The sequence below is a fragment of the Dromaius novaehollandiae genome, chromosome 1 (assembly GCF_036370855.1).
Source record: "Dromaius novaehollandiae isolate bDroNov1 chromosome 1, bDroNov1.hap1, whole genome shotgun sequence".
Lineage (NCBI taxonomy): Eukaryota > Metazoa > Chordata > Aves > Casuariiformes > Dromaiidae > Dromaius > Dromaius novaehollandiae.
Genome location: NC_088098.1, coordinates 205065978 through 205083019, shown reverse-complemented (window position 1 = coordinate 205083019; position 17042 = coordinate 205065978). Strand labels below are relative to the sequence as shown.

The 17042-nt window shown below is 35.8% G+C and overlaps 1 protein-coding gene across 3 annotated transcripts in view; it reads left to right on the top strand.

Annotated features, from left to right (window-relative positions):
- Positions 1–17042, top strand: part of CNTN5 (contactin 5) — a 656184-nt gene that overhangs the window by 375708 nt on the left and 263434 nt on the right. For all 3 annotated transcript variants that reach the window (XM_064505105.1, XM_026109144.2, XM_064505106.1), the window contains one exon: positions 16311–16529. In XM_064505105.1, the coding sequence (XP_064361175.1) occupies positions 16311–16529 (219 nt within the window). The remainder of the gene's footprint in view (positions 1–16310; positions 16530–17042) is intronic.

Sequence of the window (17042 nt, the reverse complement as noted above, 5' to 3'; positions counted from 1 at the left end):
TGGAGGACTATCCCAAAAGGCTACCCTTCTTGTTCTGACCCCATGCTGCACTGTGGCTGAAATGTTTTAGAATAACTGTTCTGTGGACTTTATTGTAATTTCAAAGTAAAGGAAGTTTCAGGTAAACAAAGGTATTTTCTCTGTTATCGTGACTGACGTTCATTGTCATCATGCAAAGACATGGATGGGAACACAAAACCCACAGAATGCAAATTCCCTTGAAATGACAGGGCTTATTGATTCCATATCTTTTCTTTATAGAAAGGTTTTTGAAATGAAAACTATAGCCTCTGGCTTCAAAACAGTCACACTAAGTATGTTTACTGTAAAGCTCTGTATATCTACTAGATGACTTAGAATAAATCTTCCTGTTCTGTGTTATTCATACTTAAAAATTTACTTACATGACATTACTAAATTACATTGTAACAAAGAGAACTATTATAAATTCTGCTGGAAAGGGACTTACTTACATTTTAGACAGCCTTGATTGACCTCAAAATCTTCCTTACTTAAAAATTCCTGCTATATTCCATATCTATAAAGAGGGAACTAAGTTTTAGAAAGGATATCAGCAATAAACCCAAAACAATTCAAGACCGGATAATGTTTTTCTTATTGCTGCCCATCTGTACTCCTCTAAGTGCATAGCAAACTAATGCTACTTAGAAATGTAATAGACATTTCTGATTGCCTCAGAAAAAGTCCTTTGTGGTGACTTCTAAAATCAACTGTGCTGAGTTGTCTCAGCTGTATTTTACATTTTTATTGCTTATTCACTTGATGTACATATGGGGACTAAGTTTTGTCTATCATGGTGTTTCAGTGCTGGTTCCAACAGTAATCCCATTACACCTGTTTCAGTGCCAATGCTTACAGATGATTTGTTTCCCACATAGGTATCTCTAATGCATTTATGCGTTTTATTAGAATCATGCATGCAAATTTATAATAGTGTTACTTGCTGGTATAATTTTCTCTTTAGATTTGTTGTTGCTGTTAGTAATAAGAAAACGTGCTTTGGTTCTAGCTTGATAATTATCACATCATGTATTTCTTCTTGTTAATTCCTAATAGATCCTCTTCTTCCCTATCACATTATGAAAAGACTGGGCAATGTACTCAGGATAATTTCTTTGGGACTGTAATAAATCTTTGACTAGTTTCCACAAAGGCATGTTGCTGCCAGCTACTAGATGAAAAGCTTTAAGAGGGCCACTTTGTTGGACTATATTATGGTATTCATTGGAAACCGGTTGAATCATTTTGTTTTTGAGCCTGTATTTGAGACTTCAGACCTCCACACTCCTTCAGACACCTTGGAGGATAAAATTATGAGGTCTATAAGTATGATGAGATCTTTTAGTTGACTGTAAAGTATGCAGAGCAGTTATAGTCTGCCAACTTTTTTGTGTTACTTACTTACTGCATTTACCTTCTAGTCTGTTAACTGTTATGCTTATTTACCCTAGATCTATACAATACCTTTTCCAGTGTGCCTAGAGGCTAACCTCTTCATGCTGCCCTACTATATACTTTAAATATTAATAATAGTCAGTGAGCATAAACACATATAGCACCTATATGTAATTGACATCTTTGATACCTATAAAAGGATCCTTCAGTTTTCTGAAGGTTATTGAAAACATAAAATGATTATCAATAACCTCAGGTTGATCTAAGTCCAACTTCTAAAAGTGATTGATTTTCACTGAAAATAAAGGTAATATTTCCAAAGGCTAGTCTCCATAGGCTCCACTATAGTGAAGGAAGAAGAGAAAACCATCCTAATAAAAAATCAGAAAACTTTGGTTGGACTATTACTCTTCTTCTCCTTCTAGGGAAGAGCACTAATATGAATTGTAAGGACATATGGAATGTAAGGAAAACTGATAGCTGATAATCAGGATATTAAACTGATAAACCAGATAACTGATATCAGATAACTGATGTGAGCCAGGTATTGGAGACACTCAGCTATATGGGAGATTGTACATCTTGCTGAGACACGGGGAGGGGGGGTGTACTGGGTGTACATGCTTAGCCTCGCTAGTGCCTGGACCTGGGGTCAAGTGACTGCAGCTGCCTGGCTTTGGTGGACTGGGAAGGAAAACTCCTCTGGGTCTCAAACCCACTAGATTCAGCTTCCCTTTAACCTCTGTCATTACCTCTCTAGAAATTCTGTGCACTTAAATCACTTCTGAAAATGGGACTTAATCCTGGGCATCTATATTCCTTTAAAAGTCTTATCAAATATTTTAAAGCATTATTTTGCATTTATAGTCAATTTTATGCTCCCTCTTACCTACAGTAATTAATCAAACTTCCAAAGTTATCTCTCTGCATGCAAACAGAACCACAAATATTGCTACAATATTTCATCTTGTCATAACTTAAAGGTTTTTTTCTTGTTAACCTTTCTATGGCATCATTTTGCCAAAGTTAAATCTTTTCAGAATGCAGTTTTTACAAGTTTTTGATGGTAGCACTATTTGCAACCAGTTTGCCAAAGCTCTAGGCAAGATAAGCTTTGACCATTTGATTTTTTTTACCTAGAATCCATGAAATCTATTGCTGAACTTGAAAATTAAAATCATCATGTTTCCAAAGTTTAGCAAACCACTAGGTAGCTCCTTTTTAAACAGCCCCTTCTGCTTTGTCTGGCTGACAAAGCACTTGTATTCATGAATTTTGTTAGTACATCTATTATTATCTTTAAATAGCTTGCATTTTGTTGAGGACTGTATAGCCACAGTTCTTTCCATTCTAAAGGACTTCATGAGCAGCGAAGTCTGTGTCCTTCAAGCAGCTCCTAGTCTGTCTTGATGGCCACATCTTTTTGATGGCTTTCCTTTCCATTTCCAGATGCTTCATTGTGTGTGCTGGGCTCTCCAACATGAAAAAAAAAAAAAGAAAAAAAGCTTAAAGTTGGAAATGCGCACAAGGAGGCACCAGGGCCTCTGGTTAGGAACAACCAGTATGAACACAAAGGAGAGGAATTAAGGATTACCTGAGGAGACCATGGAATATATTAGGATTTTACCAAAACAAAGCTGTTTCCAGCCTAGGGAAATAGTGTGCAGATGAATTTGTGCTATGGATTAAGTAGGTGCTCCATAGAGGTACATATCCCTGCACAGTGTAGCTTGACTTATTTCACTGCAAAGACTGGATGAATTCTGAATGCTTTGGGAGATTTGCGCATTCGTCCCCGGTTGTACATCTCAGCCAGCCTCAGTTCAGATTTACAGACAGAGAAGACAAGAAACAAATTTTGGCTTTTCATGGAACTGTTGCTTCCCTGCAGAAAGCCAGTGAAATAATGTCCAAAACAGCAAGTCTTTTTTTTTTCTTTTTAATTTCAGTTTTATTATTTCTGAAAACACTTCAGAAGCAAGGTAAAATCCTTTATCCTCTTAACAGTCTGTGTAGAGAAGCAGTCCTCAACCTATATGCCACTTTAAGTACTCAGAAAAGCTTAAGATATGTTTCACCAGTGTATTTGTACAGAGCACTAGAGCGAATTTCACTCTCGGTGGTTTGTTTAATTGTTAGCAGTTGCTGTTTACAGCTATTCAGTGCACTGACAATATATCCAGTGATTAATTTGTAGGATTCCTAAGGGAAGGCTAAGCCACAGAAAGGTCTCAGAGACGCGAGCCGAGGTGGAGAGTGCGCTGTAAAATATTTAGCGAATGCTAGAGCAAACCACAGAGAACTAGAGAAGAGCCCAAGGGTAGGGAAGAATACATTAGCTACCTAGAAAATAAATAAATGCTTTAAACCAGGATATAGATATTTTAAAGGGAATTAAAGACTGCCTACTTTCACTGCACACATGAACACACATAACTGGAATAATACATAAGAACTTGTATGACAAGAATAACAAAAATTTGCATCATCCTACGTAAATTTAATTCACTGTGCAATTTAATGAAAGCTTTATATTAGCCATGAATCACAAATAGCTATGCAATAATCAAAAGTTTATCCACAACTTTCTACGTCAATGTAAAGTTGAACCTTCTCAAAAAGAAAAGAAAGTTAATTATTTTATGATTTTAATTATGAAATTAAGAGTTCATTTGATCTCCATTTACTTGTACAGCTTCCAAAACGTGGACATTCTCTCATAATGAAAGGATATTCTGCAAAGTTCCTTAAACTAGGCATACACTGTACAACTGTTACCTCTCCAAACTAATCTTAATTGATGGTTTACATAAACCTATCAAATTCCAATTCTGCAAACTTATTAATATATGATCTCTTCTCAGGAGAGATCTCCCTTCTCTCTTTTTCCTGCCTTTCATTCCTTCAAAGAGCCTCTTACAGCTTCATTGTTTGTGGTGCTTCTGTATTTTGTTGGAAAATGTTCCAAATGCTTTCATCCATAGATGAAAGATGTTTACACCTGTTATGATGTATAAAAACAACTAAAATCTTTTAAAAATGATTTCCATAAGTTCTTCTTAAATAAGCAGCCCATTTCTCTTAAATTTCATTTTCTTTAGTTCACATAAATTTGAAGAAAGAGTAGCTATGTAAACGGCAAAGTGTGCATGTGTCTTGTTGGAAGGTATGCCTGGTGATGTGAGCCTGAAACAGTGTCCTCTTTTCTTTTTAAAAGAGCACAATTTTTGGTCATGCACATATTTAGCAATGTTTTGGATGTTGGGTAGCACATCTGTATTTTACTGGTAAAGATGACAGGAGTTAGGCGTGTTTTTGTTTATGAGAAGCGAGCCAGGAGTGGGCAGTCCAGGCTTGGGTGCTGCCTGCCCTGCCGCCTGCCTGGCCTCCAGGGCCACCGGGGCAGCCCAAGGGTCCCCCTTCACCCTCCTTCCTCCAGCCAGGTCTCCTCACAGGCAGCCGGGAGCCCGTGTCCAGGGATAAGGGGGACCTGTTATACAGACAGGTAAAAAAATAAACAAAAAGAGAGAGTTCTCCTTAGCAAGTGTACTGCGTAGAGCAAACAAAACAAAAAGTGGGATGAACGCAGGAGAAAATTTGGAACAATAGCAATTCTCACAGCAGCTGGCCAGCTGGCCTCGTTGCACAGACATCACAGAAAAAAAAAGCTTTTCAGGACGGTTCTGAGGGAACATGATAAGTTGGCAATAAAGATGCTTATGGGAAGCTAATTCCATGTTTGAAGGACATACAAAGCACAAATGTGGTTTTTGAAAACAACACCTGGGAATTTTAAGGCAGTCATCAGAGCTTGTGTTCTAGCAGCAAGAGACAACATGGTGTTTTTGAGTTAGTTCAGGACATGTGTTTCAAAACCTTTCCAAAAAGTGAGCAACATCCCCCATTATGTTTTTCTGACCAAGTAGCAGTCTAATCGCTTAAAAAAAATCCTAGTTTTGTAAACAAACATATTTCCATTTCCAAGAAAATCAGCAGGTAGTATCTTATGTACATCAATTATTAAGATTTTGACGGCTTCGTATCTTCATGGTGTTATTAATTTAATTAAGCATTTCATATTAACAATGTCAATCACAAATTTCTCCGGTGCTGTGGATTGATATTAGTGTCCACCTAAGATTGATATGCATATTGCTGTAGGAAGGAAGGGTTAGAAGTAATGATTTCTATCCGTCTAATTGTTTTAATTGATTTGTGCTGAAATAGTTGACCTTTGGTACTTGATTCTCCCTTTGCATTCAAAATTGACAGCTCACTATGATGTTCATCAGCCACAGGAAAAATAAGTCAAGATTTCAATTAGAAGCATGCAGGATGGGCCAAACTATGGATCTTCATTAGTAATGCTGCATGCTTTCTTCTTACAGAATGTGTGTCACCTTTGAGATGAAAAATATTATATGACAAGTACCTGAGGAAGTTGAACTATGAAGTATATTTAAAAATTGACAAACAAAAACCAGTTAGGAGTCTGGGGAGACTTCTTCATATATACCCACAAATTGCACCTAGTAGGAGTAGCACTCCTCCTTCTTCAGGCCAAAGATCACAAGATATGCAGAAGAACCTAATCATTTTTCAGAAAGAGGCTGAGTGTTTAGTATTTAGAGGACATTAACATTATGGTATTACATTTTTTAAAAATATATTTTCTATTTATTTTGCTGTCTGGAGAAGGAAAAGCAGAAATGAAATTACTAAGAAGAGCACTAAAAGGTATTAAAACAGTAAGAAGAAAACATGTTATTACTGATTCTGTCCCTCAAAGTTCTCCTCACAACTTGGCTAAAGTAATTCTGTGAATGTATTATGTCAAATAATACTGTAGTTTTATTCAAATCATGGGAACCATTCACTCTTTAACTAGAATTAAACAATACCTGACTTTTGGTAAGACATAGCGATTATTCTTCAATATCATAAAAGTTAATTTTCTTCATGGCCAATAGATCTGAAAAGAACTGTCCACACCAGAGATTATAACTGTATTTTTTACATGTATGAGACTGAGACTTCTTCCATCCATCTGTCCATCCACTTCAGTCATGGTATTTTCTTATTCCTTCCAGATTTCTGTAGTAGCTCTATTGAAGTTAGGATAGGAAGGTGTAAGCTGATGGACCCCGCTAAAATCTAACCAACTGCTGATAAATAGGGACATATGAGAGAAAAACAAAAGAAATAAAAGTGTTTTTCCTCCAGTAAACCACTCATAGCAAAAATACTGATCAGTTCAATGGCTTGCATGCTATTTGCATTAGAAAATCTTAAAATGGAGCCCTGGAACCAAGAGACGGTTAAAAGAGTAAACAAATAACGACAGTGGTTATGACAGAGTATGGAAAAAAATGTGTATGGCTTTTCTATTACTTGGCAATGTTCTGCTCCTAAATGAACATCTCTGATAAGAAAAAAATGCATGTATCTGAAATACAAGGTAAATGCCTTGCTACCCATCTTTCCAGAGTTTATGTCATTCCTCTATACTATGCCATTTAGTTAAATCACGATTTTGCACAATGACAACCACAGTATCACAAACTGTAAAGTCTAGTAACTGGAGATGTTCCTTAGTGAAGGAGGGAGAAAAACACCAAAATGTTTTGTCAGTTTTGAGTGCAATTTAAGATACCTGAAGAAAAATGTTGAAACAGTAAACTGGCTGTTGCAGATTCAGCTTGCAAGAGCTGAGAAGTTTTGAAAAGTGTTAGATGCAATGCTAACTAGATTCAGAATAATATCTTTTTACTTTTTCTCATCAGTCTCAGCTTACAACAAGAAAGGATCAATGCTGACATGGAACAATTATGTTTCATTCCACCTTTTGAATGCTGCTGGAAAAATAAAACACAATAGTGGCACCTTATGTATAATAAAACAGATGCTCAAATTGAAGATAATAACTCTATGATTAGTTTTTCTTGGTTATTTTCCTTTGAGCCATATGGCATGTTATATGAAAGTTAAAATGTAGGGTCATGTGAAGCCATCATTTCTTAGAGCGCATCATTACGGAAGTCAATAGTAAGATAACATATTATTGTTAATAGTGTGCATCATTTTTCTGGTGTTTGACTAAGACCTATTTCAGAAGGTATTTTTATAACAATCTGATCAGTATATTTTTCTTACAACATTTAAAGAAAGAAAATATCTTAATTTTGCAGGCAAATTTGTATGTCCTGTTTCTTGGGTGGCATGAGAATAGTGATGTCCTCATCTGTCTACGCTATCCTCTGTTAATGTTATTTTTCAGATAAAACTGGCCTAAAACTCCTTTTCATTAGACAAATTGGCAGAAAGATACCGCACATCACTAATGTGTAAACCACACCTGTTATGTTAAAAATAAGAGTGCACAAAATATAAGCAATAAATATTTGACTAGATTGAATTATAAATTTTTGCTGATGTTATTTGGAGTTAATTTTTCCTGCAATAAACATATCAGAAGGGTTGTTCAAAAAAAATTATATTTTTTTTACACCTGAAAAGGCTTTTCATGACTTGACTTCAAGGAATTTGAAAAAGCTGCAAAAAGCACTTAGTGAATATAATCATTGCATTTGAAGCCTATGCTAAGTCAGAAACATGTACTACCCAGTTGTAATCTGTATGTGATATAAGCATGTTTTGACAGAGAAAATATTAGGTGTTTTGGTGCAAAATATGACACAAAATAATCTCAAAGCCCTTTTCTCAGTTTTAAATTGCTTTACTTTGTACAAATGTTCTCCTATAATTAGATTATATTAATATGTTTATTATCATAACTGTAACTGTAAACATTCTGTAGCTGAAAGTGTTCTGTTTTAAATAGTGGATGTTTAAATGTTGGATGCAAAGTGGGAATAATTGGGCATATATTGAATCATCTATTTGCTGATTTCATAAGTATGAAATGGAAGCAAGATGGAAAATAAATTGTTTTTTTCGGTAGGAACGGAAACAATGACTAACTCTACAAAAGCATCTTTATATTATTCAAAAAAAATACTCATAAAAATTCATGACATTTAAATTAGCTTTAACGGTATAATATTCCAAAGATGCTGATTCGTTTGCTAATAGCCCCTGGAAATATTCTTTACTATCTTTCAGTTAACGTTTTCAATCTTCAAAACAGTTTCCATTTGTTACTTTAAAGCAAAACAAAATACACCCCTCAATTTTTTTTTCAGATCTGTTCATGGTATTCTGTCTCCTCAAATATGCTGCTTTCTATAGCCAGTTTTCCAAGAGAAAACTGAAGTGCTGTAACGTGAGGAACTGCTTGGGATTTTCAAATTAAATTATTGTGTATATTCCTTGAACATTGGACTATTGAAAAATTCATTAAAACAGTTTTTAGTTTGAAGGCTTACTTTTCTAGACAGAGTCCTGGCATCAGTTTTTTATCCAAGGGAAAGATTTTGCCTAGAGATCCTTTTCTTCCTTTCCCATATTATCAAATCTGTGGTGAGAAAGCTGATCAAGACTGCCAGCATATTTTCTCTGAGAACTTCCAGTTCCTAAATCATCCCCCACTGCCACTTTGGAAAGCAATTCAAGAGATCTTGACTATCTCGAAGAAGGGTGATATTTTGAAGGAAAAAGGCATGAAAGAACCTTGATCTATTTATGATGAAAGGACTAAGATTAATCTGAACAAGTTGGGATGTTTATATCTCAGCTACTCATTATCCTTTTGAAGTCAGTGGCAAGAAGTAGCTGTTTACTGGACATGTCCATCACATCTCATGCCAGAAGTTCCTCTTTCTCTTCAAGGACAGCAAAGTGAGCCCAGCCTGACTAGCTCCAACATAGACACCCAGATTCCAGATGTTTAAAATGAGGTTCCTAGTGAAAGTGTCGGTCTTCTTGTTTTGGTTTGTTTTGATTTTTGGCTGAATTTCCTTTTGTTTTGACTATGAATTAGGATATAATAACACCTTTAAAATGAAAGTTCTGACAAGGAAAATAAACCACACACAGTAAGAAATGTGCAGAGGGGAACCAGATGCAATAAAAAGTTTTTTTTGGTCAGGAAAACTTAATTTAATTGGCATTTTGACGTGTTTCCGGAGTACTCCTAACTTTCATAAGGATATGTTCCATGCAGATAATGCCCTGGATGAATATCTTACCAGCAGAGTTTCTTAATATTCTTGTATACCTCCCTCTGGGTATTGCCAAGCTATATGTCATCAAGTAGTCTAAAAGGAAATCCATGTGCATACACAGTACAAAATATATTGCTTTCTATAAAATTGAGGAACAGCAGTACTACCAACCGAAGTTTGCAGAATGAAGGCACATATCTTTATAAGCTTAAAAGAATGATCACTTCCACTAGAAAAATGTAATTAAAAGTTACAATGAAAAAAAATGGGTTAGCGTTCTTAGTGACATTTGATTAAACATGCTAGCTAGCAAAAATATACAAATGAAGGTCACATTTGCAAGTATTATAAGATGCACTACATTTTAATTAGATAGTTGAGAAATGTCAATGAGTTAACGACTGACCAAGAGTCACTTAAAAAATAAATTAAAAACAAGGAATGAAAGAAAAGGAAACATCACCCCAAGAGTCAGAAGCTTTTACTCAAAGTTGCATTGTCCTTAGATTTCAAATACAACAAAAAAATTTCAAAAGAAGTTTTAGGTAGTGGCTTCAGCTAATTTGTCTTGTTATCCTTCTGTATTGGAGGAAAGAATTTATTTTGGTCAAATTACAGTGTACCATTAATGAAGCTACGTTGAAATAGCAGAAACATGTCAAAATATAGTAGGACAATACTGGTGTTTTGTTTACGGATAAACTGTACCTAAGGAATATGTGGAAGCATTTGTTATCCTGGGGAAAAAGACCCTCTTTCTCTCTGAGTCAGCTTAGTTTTCCCACAGCACACATGAAATTAAGTTGAATTTACCCTGACATAGCTGCAAATAGTTTAGGAGTAAGCTTCTTTTCAATAATCTAGAAATTCATATTTTTGCTTCTGAAAAAAGAATCTCTGATCAACAGAAGACAGTTTCTCTGTTACCTGTGGTGCCGCTTTTTCCTAGCTGTGTTGAATCTAACCAAAGAATGAGAGCAGCGTTTGCTGGAAATAATAAAAGCTGCATGAATAATTTAATGAGTTGACACAGATTCATTAAAAAGTTACCAAAACTAATTCAAATCATAATTTGCTATTGGAAATCACATTTAAGAAAATATGCATTAAGAAGAAATGATACAGTTTATTTTAAAACTGCCAAACTGTAGTAAAAATGACCATAGGGTGAGTAGTTCTAGTCCAACTTAGTCCAAATGACTATGAAGTCTAATCAAAGCTGCTGATTTTGTGTCTGGTTTCCATCTTTGCCATTTGGGCTCAGCTCTCCCCTCCCTGTGTCTGCCCGCAGCTGAATAATCTCTCATCCCAAATATTAAGTCAGTTCTAAGAATAAGGTTAGGGAAAAATATAATTTCTTTGTGAAGCTCAGGTGCATCAGTGTTTTGAGAGCTACCCACAGGTCTTTGATGGAGAGATTTTAAGGGAAGCCTGTGGTAAAGCCAGCAACTACATTAGAGAATAACATCTATGCTTGAGCAGTTTAAGCTATGTACTTCATAACAATAATGGAAAAGAAATTTATTCTCCCAAATCTCAGAAGTCTAATCCAAACTAAATTAAAGGAATAATTTTATTTTAATAGTATTCCAACAAAAATATATTCTAATTAAGCCACTTCAACTAGACAGTTTAGAAGTCTAAATCTCTGGAGGCAAATGTTCGGATTAGGAAATGGGTTTGTTTTCAGGTAAGCCTGGTTTCTGCTCTGGTTGTTACTAATGATCAGAGGCTACAGGCTTTCAGTAAACACAACAAGAAATATTTGCTTATGTATAATTTATTAACCATTTCCAGTTATGTTTTACAAGGGAGGCTTCACTCAGATGCAGCATAGCCAGGAGCATGACAAAGCAGCCAGAGTCAGGATGAAATTTCACAGTAATCAATCATTAATCTCAACCAAACAAAACAATTATACCATGAAAGGTCAGGAACCAGCTTGCATAATTCTGCCATTACTGCGAGAGCTTTCCACCGTGTAGAGTGACTTTTTGTGTCCTTTCTCTCTCTTTCGACCCATAGTGCTTTACATTCATGTCATACGAGATCATGTTGATTCTTTCGTTCTTTCAAAGGCTACATTTACCACTGCAGGACAAGTGTTCCCCATTCAACTAGATAACACAGAATTTTAAAATATTTTTTTCTTTTAAAGTGGGGAAAAAATTACAGTAGTCTTGACTTGATGAGGCAGCACAGAACAAGTTCATTTCACTGAGCTGCCTACGCATACTATTTCAGCAAAAAGAAGTTGTCAAAACTATTTCAGGGTTGTTGAATCCTATTTACTGGAACAGCTCATTGCATTGCACTAACACAGTATTCCTTTAAATATTAGCACTCTGGCAGAATGCATGCAAAGAAACAGGAGAGCTACAGTTGTCCTGAAAATGGGGGCTATGACAACAGCAAAAGTTACATTTTAATTCATGCTTCTGCAGCAAGTGAGACTGCATAGCACTGTAGATTTCAATCTGGCTTCTTTTCGCTTTTGTTCCAGCTATGTGATATGTTGGTAAAGCTTAGACAGCCTGGCGTGACCTTTGCTGCTGTTGTATTTTCTCCTCTCTCCCACCCCTCTTACCGCTTAGCCTTCCAGGTTTCTCTGGCTCCTGCAGCTTCTCAGTCCACCTTCCTCTGCAAACATGTCCTTCCCCGCTGGAGGCTGGTCCTGCCTCACCTCTCTACCAGGCCGCTGCTGCTGCTTCTTCTAGCCTGTTTCTAACTCACCCAAATGACACAAACCCAGATCGCAAAATAACTAGCTCAGGGCATTCGTTAGCTCAAGCCTACTATGAGCTGTGGTATGCATCACCCTGCAAGCTGGCATGCCCTTACAATTAAAAAAGAAGAGCTAAGAAGAAAAGGTATTTCATAGCATCATTTTTTAAAGGATTAATATTTATTTTGCTCTCCTGCCTATGGATGATTAGCAATATGGCCTAGTGGAAGATGAATTAAGCATGGTGGAGGGTACAACTCTTTGATGTGTTTGTTTATAGTGGCATCTATATGAACTATCTACCATTTCTCTCGTGTCAGTGGGTTGCAGGGAGGAAGGCTGCTTATTTGTCTTATCTTGTTTGCTGTGTGCTTGATCTGGCAGCACACAGTAGAAGGATGTTCTTCCCCAGGAGCGAGATCGTTTGAGGGACCTTTATGGCATGCAGGTGGAGCGAGCAGAGAAAGAGAGCCGTAGCAAGGAGAAGTGCCGAGCAGCAGACTTGTGTGAGGAGCAGCGGCCTGCCTGCATTTTGTTCTCAGTGCGCGTCACTGAGCTGGAAAATTTTAGTCTGGGAAACAAGAGGAAAAATTATAGTATGTCTGTACAGCAAGTTGCAAACACTCATGTGCCTGCTCTTCTCACTTTCCACATTGGCTTAATATGAGGCAACAGGAACCTGGAAGCTACATTGCACGGTAGGAAGCTCTAGCTAGAAACTGGGATTATTAGCTCAGGTATTTCATTTCTAATTAGTAATCTTCATTGCATTGCTAATGAAGCTATATACACCTCTCAGACTAAGCCTAGCTCTTATCTGCCTAGCTTGGATAGCATATCCACCCAGGAATACTGATCCATAGTTTTCCCAGTGAAATGATGTAAGAATAATTATTTGGATCTGCTCAAGCCAGAATAGATAATGTACTCAGAAACATCCTCTATGAAACTATTTTCTACTGTCAACAGATGGACTGCACAGTTTAAAAGGTCTTCTGACGTTACAGTTTTGTTCCCGATGCACACATTGCATACAGTACATTTAGAAGTCTGAGACTGACAATATTTCAGTCACACAACGTATCATTTGCTGAATATAGTATTGACACAAAGTTTTCCCAAACCCATGTCCTTTTCCATAAAGCAAAAGAGTGTACAGCTAAAATACCATACCGAAAATAGAAAAGTGCCTGTACTTGCAGAAAATACTCAAGAAACAGTACATTCATTATAGATGTGAATGCAATCATGTTTCTTTTGGAAACCTTATTAAGGTTTATTATGCTGTGCTGCAAAGTTTGGACCAAAGCTAGGTCCATATTCTTTTTATTAAAAGAGAAATTCCTAGGAGTATTTATTTCTTCTATCAGCAGTTGCTGCTGCTTTAGCCTCTCTCTCTCTTTTTCTTTTTTTTTTTTTTTTTTTTTTGAAAAAGCTGTAGAAAAGGATCCTGTAGAACAGAATTATGTACCTGTGTTCAAAATAAGTAATGTTTTCCTTGTGCATAAAAATATACACAGGAATAGTTCTGTGAAACCTCACTTTTCAGCCTAATTTTTTCTTTTTGCTTTCTGTTTCTTTATCAGGTGTATTACAGGTAATTTATCCTGCTTGGGATAGGATCAAAAGGGTAATGTGTGTGTTTACAAGACAGAGAAATGTGGTGTCTTTTCAAGGCAAGAGCACTTTGCATGGTACCTTGCAGTCCTTATTTCCTGGTACAATCTGACCACATCCCAACTCCATGGAAACCCATCCTTAGATTTCCTGCAAAGTTTCCAGGGAGGGTATCACCACCCCTGCACATATCAGAGACCCTGACCTGGGAGGACCTAAGGAGCTCCAGCATGTACAGCAATGCCTGCTTACACACAACTTATTAGGTATTCTGCTGCCAGGACTCCTCTGGTCACTGCCGAGCACTTTCCTCTGAAACAGACTATGCCAGAGTCTGCTCCCTCTCCTTTATGTCGATGTTCCCCAGGGAACACCATCTCTGCTCATGAGGAAGATGCCCTTTCTGCATCAAGTGTGATAAATTTAAACTTTGATGCTTCTACCACAACTCATTTATCTGAAATTATTTATATTTGAAAGGCCAAAAAATCATTGTGTTCATAAGATAAATTTGATGAGATAATAAGCCAAAAAAATATAAAGTTCTTCAAGAGACCTCAGTGACCTTGATCTGATTTTGCAGAGAAATCAGAATGAAAGTAACCGATTTTAATAATGAAAGATTTTAATAGGAAATTTACAGAATTTTTCAATATTCCCTGGGAAAGAACTAAAATACATAAATATGGTAGGTCTTGCTAAAAATTTTTAAAGAGTGTATCAAAAGACAATCGACTATTTTGTTGTGCAGGAATTACATTAGTAATTACAATGACAGTGTTACAAAAGGTCCTATAAATTATATTCCCATATTTTAATTTTTAACTTTAGCATGATGTAGTTCTATTTTCTCTCTCTTTGTGGGCCAGGAAAGATGATACAATATATATGATATATGAAACAGAATAATGTGTATTATGAAATAGATGGTTTATGAGACCACTATGAAAAACATCTTAATAGCAGTTTTCCTTACTTGTGCCTTTTCTCTCTGATTGATAATTTTATATTTATATCTCAGTTTTAACTGAGATACTGCATTAATGTATAATCTACATGTATATAGTTTGCCTAGAAGAAAATGAGGTAAAAGGTAAAGTGTGCATTTTTAACATCTAATCAGAGGCAATAAGTACTGTATCGAAACAACCTTGTTTCAAAACCTGAAAGCCTCTCAGAATTCACTGTCACAAGCTTCATAAAGTAAAAGGCATATTCCTCTAATTTTATATCATTCAAAGTATAAAATAATCAAAGCTACGCTTAGAATATCTCTCTAAAAGCTCTTCAGCAAGGGGATGGCCTAATATGTTAAAGAGTTTTTATTTCAGTTCAGTGTGTTTCAATTTTTTTGAAGAGGACACTCATAGTTTTTCATTTTCCATGTTATGTCAAGGTGTGGAAGAATGTCCAATTTATAAATATTTATCATCACTGCTGATAAAAGAACAATGACCTTTCTTCTGCCAGCCATTTCCATTATCCCAAGAAAAATCAATTCCTTCATAGGCATTTCTTTGATATGCAGACTGACTCCCCTTCCTCATCCACATCAATGTATTTTTAATGTTCTTCTCATATCCTTAAGACTTTGCTTCTCCAGCTGTTGCATGTTAAGGACAATTGATTTCAACTGGAGTTCTGCTTGCTCTGTTGCTGCAGTTTGTAGGTGATATTTTTGATCTATTATAATAATACAATTTTGTTAATAATACTGCTGTTATATTTAGTGTTATTCAGGAACCAGAAAATTGGTGTGTGTTCCTTTTTCATAGACAACGAAATTTAAAATATGGGCAGAAAAGGAAAAAAGGAAGTTGCAGAGATAAAAAAGGAGGTGACTTTGGCATGCGCATGTTTGTGGGAGAGCTATCTTTGTACATAAACGTATTCTTTGGATTTTTGAAAAGTCTCCTTGATTTGCAGAGCAGTGTTGAAATAAAGAGTATGTTTAGCTACAGCGATTGCTTTTGGACTGCACATATTAAGCAATGTAAGAATGGGAAGGAAAGATGACGTCTTGGGAGATATTTTTCTACCTATCAGGGAAAGTCATAGAAATAGAATTAAAAATTTTGAAAACTCATGTTAACCTAGGTAAATAATTTAATAAGCACATGATTTTTACATTATGTTGAAACTGCACGTGAACTTTTCTATCTAGCTTAGAGCTGCTGCCACCCATTTCCATGTAGAATCTGAGCCCATCATGGATTCCAGTGTGTCTCTGATGCTCTGTTTCCAAACAACAGTCTTGGAGTTGTTGTTTTTTTAATACTTTCTTTTTTTAACATGCTAAATAAAAATAAATTTCTATTTTCTTATAAATTTTTTATTTTTGTCCAAACTATTCTAATGCACAATGAAAATACACTTCTGACAAAATGATAGGTTTTATCTGTACTCAGAATTCACTTCTTTCTTTTCAGAATATTCAGAAGCTGTTCCTGGCCTCCCCACTTCATATGCTGCTATCCTAAGAATTAAATCTGGCAGCTCATCTTTAGCCTCATTTAATTCAAAGAACAGACCACGATTAAGCAGCCCTTCCTTAGGAAGTGTATCTTCCCCAGGCTGGAGAGGAGCTGCACAACATTATTACTCTCCAACAAACCTCTATCACTTTTCAGAGGCCTTCAAACATGATGGTAAGTCTAGTTTTCCTCTCTGAATCTTTCAAATGACTGTGCTTATATTTTGTTGATGTATTTTTTTAAAATGTACATTTTTATCAGCTTACCTCAGTATTTCTCAAATATAATTTTGATTTTACTAAAAAACACAAAGTAAAAATGAACTTCCTTCCCTTTAGAATCCTCAGATTAATCTTAAAGGCACCAGTTAAAAATATTATTTCTTAAAGATTCCTATGGGGAATATTTCTATACAGTCTTCGCTACATGAAAGTAGAAACTAGTGGCTTGAAATTCTATTACAACGTGATTTGTTCTATTAAACTAATGTCCATAATAAAGCAGTAAAATGTCTCTTTTACATATATATTTTTTTTCCCTTTGGAATTTTTCTAATTTACTAAGAAATTATAGTAGAAAGAATTCAGGATGAACAGTAAATCTTTTAACACTACTTTTTCTCTAAATTATCTGCACTGTGTAGTCAACTCTGTCCCACATATGCTTGCATGGATAGACATAGCACTG